This window comes from Homarus americanus, unplaced genomic scaffold (assembly GCF_018991925.1).
Source record: "Homarus americanus isolate GMGI-L3 unplaced genomic scaffold, GMGI_Hamer_2.0 scaffold30108, whole genome shotgun sequence".
In the NCBI taxonomy this organism is placed as follows: Eukaryota; Metazoa; Arthropoda; class Malacostraca; order Decapoda; family Nephropidae; genus Homarus; species Homarus americanus.
The window spans coordinates 5,877,837-5,881,387 of NW_024748109.1; the positions used below are offsets into that span (position 1 = coordinate 5,877,837).

Below are 3,551 nucleotides of genomic sequence, written 5' to 3' on the forward strand. Positions count from 1 at the left end.
CTTTAGTCGAGAAACACGCTCACTGTAGTTTGAGGTTAAGCCAAATAAATATGTATATATAGGGTAATTCACCGTGGTAATTATATATATATATATATATATATATATATATATATATATATATATATATATATATATATATATATATATATATATAAAGAAACCTCTTAGGTTCTACGGCTTATTGGTGTGTTCTTTATGCATCGCATACTTATGTCTTAGATTGATAAATGCAGCAGTTCTCTCCTAACTTCCTTTTTTATATTCAGTATGTTCATTGCTGAGAATATTATCAGTGCTCTCCAAGACTTCATATAACCAGAGCTGAAAAACAACACAACTTTCACAGCTCCTCAGACTACATACTCTAGTTGAAGAAAAAACCTTCAAGAATTCTCCAAGGTTAAACAAATATAATTTTATGTCCTTATTGACAAAAACACCAGTGTTTTCTCAGCCTCACAGAGAATATGTCTAGGTTCAAAATCGCAACAGAGCTCTACGAGCCTTCAAGGGGATGTGTCCGAGGTTGAAAATCACAAGTGAGCGCTCAGAGCCTCACCAGAGATAAGTCGTTTGTTTTGAAACACAACAAAGCCCTCCGAGCCTCCCAAGCAATATTACAGGTCTTAAAACAACAAAACTCTCCGATTCTCACAGGAGAAAATAAAGCTCTCCGAGCCTCACGAGTTCCCCCGACTTTACATTAATAAATCCTGGCCACGTTATCTGCATCGTGAGGTAAAGACGTACAGACCGTACACATACTAATACAAATAGGTTAAGCATCAAACTCCAAAATTGAAGCCAATGCAGAGCGGCAGCCATTCCCTGGTGACTCCTTAGCTTATTGCCAGAAGTGACGGGCGCGAGGAGTCAACCCTGGAAGTATGTCACTCAACTCTCAGAAATATATAACTATATTTACTCATCACAATTACTAACGTGGACAACGAATTGTTGGCAAAGAAAGAATCCTTTCAGCAATTAAATCAATTTCTTATCCATTAAATATCAAGAATATTAAACATGATTTTCATGTGCAAATTATCTTTAAGTCTAACATCACCCAAGGTACTCTGGACATGATAACATAACCTCTTGGGAAAACTTGTTTATATCTGGAATACCGCGAGGCATTAACAAACGCGCGGGTGTAGTCCCAATCAGGAGGCAAAACCATCTTTAACATCACTATACTGTACTTTGTTTATATACTGATTTCGTTTCTAAACTATGAGGACACTCCTATGATTCAAGGCAAGAAGCCGCTTTGAAAATGTCCCACACTACCGTTCAACATCTGAGGATTTTTTGTATGTGTGTTTTCATTCAATCGGGAAAACTTGAGTAATTAAATGCTTTTAATCGATGGAAAGAAATTGTATATCTAAAAAAAATATAATAAAAGTAAAATACATGTATAAATCAACCAATACTGCCATCAATTTGATGTTAATAAATAGCGACCTTCGGGGTGATCAGACATCCCCGAGGTCGCTGTTAATCGTCTCTGCCGGGGCCTTGTGCCTTCCGATCAAATTCACGCCCGCATTTGAAATTCAGATGAGAGCGTAATTGTTGAGGGATGAAGAACATCGAAAATGAAACTAGCCGCGTGCGGATATTACGTTTCACAATGAGGATTATTTTGCTGCTTCCAGAGAGTTCAGAGTTAAAAAAAAAAAGACACGTTTTATGGTGGAGTGAAAAGATGGAGCCGTCGGCGGGCGTCTGGCGAGCAACAACGCCACTAAGTTTTGATGGAATTCTCTAAAAATAAATGTTTCTTTACAGTCCTTCGTTCAGCTTCCTAAAAATGTTCAGAAGAGTTGGTAAGTCAGGGTTAATGTGGCGTATCCCTTGAAAGAAACATTATAGATGGCAAATAATCGTCGCATTGTTTTCACGTCATGATTTTGCACCATAATTACAATGGATGTAATGTTCATAATGGAGTACACGTCGATGGCTCACCCAGCAGCAAGATCCTTTCCCAGGTAACATTCATTGTATTATATATTGGGCAACTAATTGGAACTTTTATTGAATATATTAATGTTTAATAAGTTTTAATAAATAAATTACTTATGAGAAATGTCGGATATGGCATTTTATTATGTTATGTTATTAATTCATGTTTTTAAAATGGGAGACATGTACAATGATATTTCCATCAACATCTTTCATGCCATATTACCTTAAATAGCTGTGTAGCCTTAACAGGATGAGGAACCAATGTAAACTGACTTTCCACTGCGAATATTATCAATAATGTCCTACGTTGTTACCACTAAAATATCGAAAATCTTTAGAGACGACGATGTTATATATATATATATATATATATATATATATATATATATATATATATATATATATATATATATATATATATATATATATATATATATATATATAAAACTTACGTGTGTGTGTTACGTCAATTTACAATATAAATATTAATCGTAAGGGGGTGATGTTCTTAATTTTTATTAACACGTAGCGCACGTAAGCAAACTTCTGGGTAGTGACTCGGTCAATAGGATACCAAGGGTTAGCTCATGCGTTTAAGGAGTAAGCGAAAACTCCCGAAAGAGATAATTTGCATCTAAAGTACTTGGTAAACACGTAAAACATACAATAATTACTTACAGGATGACAGTGCTCAGTGCACATGACCCATACCTTATAAAGCGAATAAAACACACATTTTCAGAGTACATGTTCGATCATTGGTGTAATAATAACACAGAGAGGACAATAGTACTTACCTTCATATCTGTTCAAGAAGAAGCCACAAGCAATATGGTTCTAGATACAACACACTACTGCTTAACCAGTTTGATTCATGTTTCTGACAAGCACTACAGCCAGTTTCTACCTTCACAACTGAACATCTGACATATCTTTAACTTCCTTCGTGTTTGTTAGTCCACAGGCAAATGATACTGCTTTATACAGGTGATAACCACAAAATAATAGGTGTTAGTACAAAGAGCCAATTACGATCATTTATAATTTACATCTGATTTCTCTTTTCCATTTATATCAGTTCTACTACGGTTCATCTAGTCAGTTATTCAAATTACTAAACAGCAACACCAAACAATCGTCGTAACGTGTATTATCAATGGGAATCATTTATCAAACAGATTCGTCGTCGAGTGCGCTAAGGTCCAGCAAGAACAGGCTAACGTCTAGTGGGGACAACCAACACAGATGCACTCAACAAGCGCCGAGGAACTACTGACGGACCAGACACGCCCAACGCAAGTCCTCAGCCGTGGCGGTGGGTTGCCACATGTCACCTCCTGCCGAGGGAAAACGTCATCGTTTTAACCTTATTCAAGGTATCGATGCAAAACTCAACACTTTCCTTCTGCTATAATTTGAGCTTTATATTATCTCACTATATTTTGATAATGATTTATGAACACGAAATACGTTCATATGTAACTTATAAGGGTCGCGCACCTTAAATTCGATAGAACAGAGATAGAACTCCTATATCAATATTAGGAATAAAAACGCTGAATTCACTTTAAGAG

General features: G+C 36.1%; 1 protein-coding gene across 2 annotated transcripts in view; it reads right to left on the reverse strand.

Moving 5' to 3' along the window:
- Positions 1–3,235, reverse strand: part of LOC121880068 (neuronal cell adhesion molecule-like) — a 103,840-nt gene extending 100,605 nt beyond the window's left edge. For both annotated transcript variants that reach the window (XM_042387076.1, XM_042387075.1), the window contains exon 1: positions 2,775–3,235. In XM_042387076.1, the coding sequence (XP_042243010.1) occupies positions 2,775–2,780 (6 nt within the window). In that variant the 5' untranslated portion in view covers positions 2,781–3,235. The remainder of the gene's footprint in view (positions 1–2,774) is intronic.
- Between the last annotated feature and the right edge of the window lie 316 nt (positions 3,236–3,551).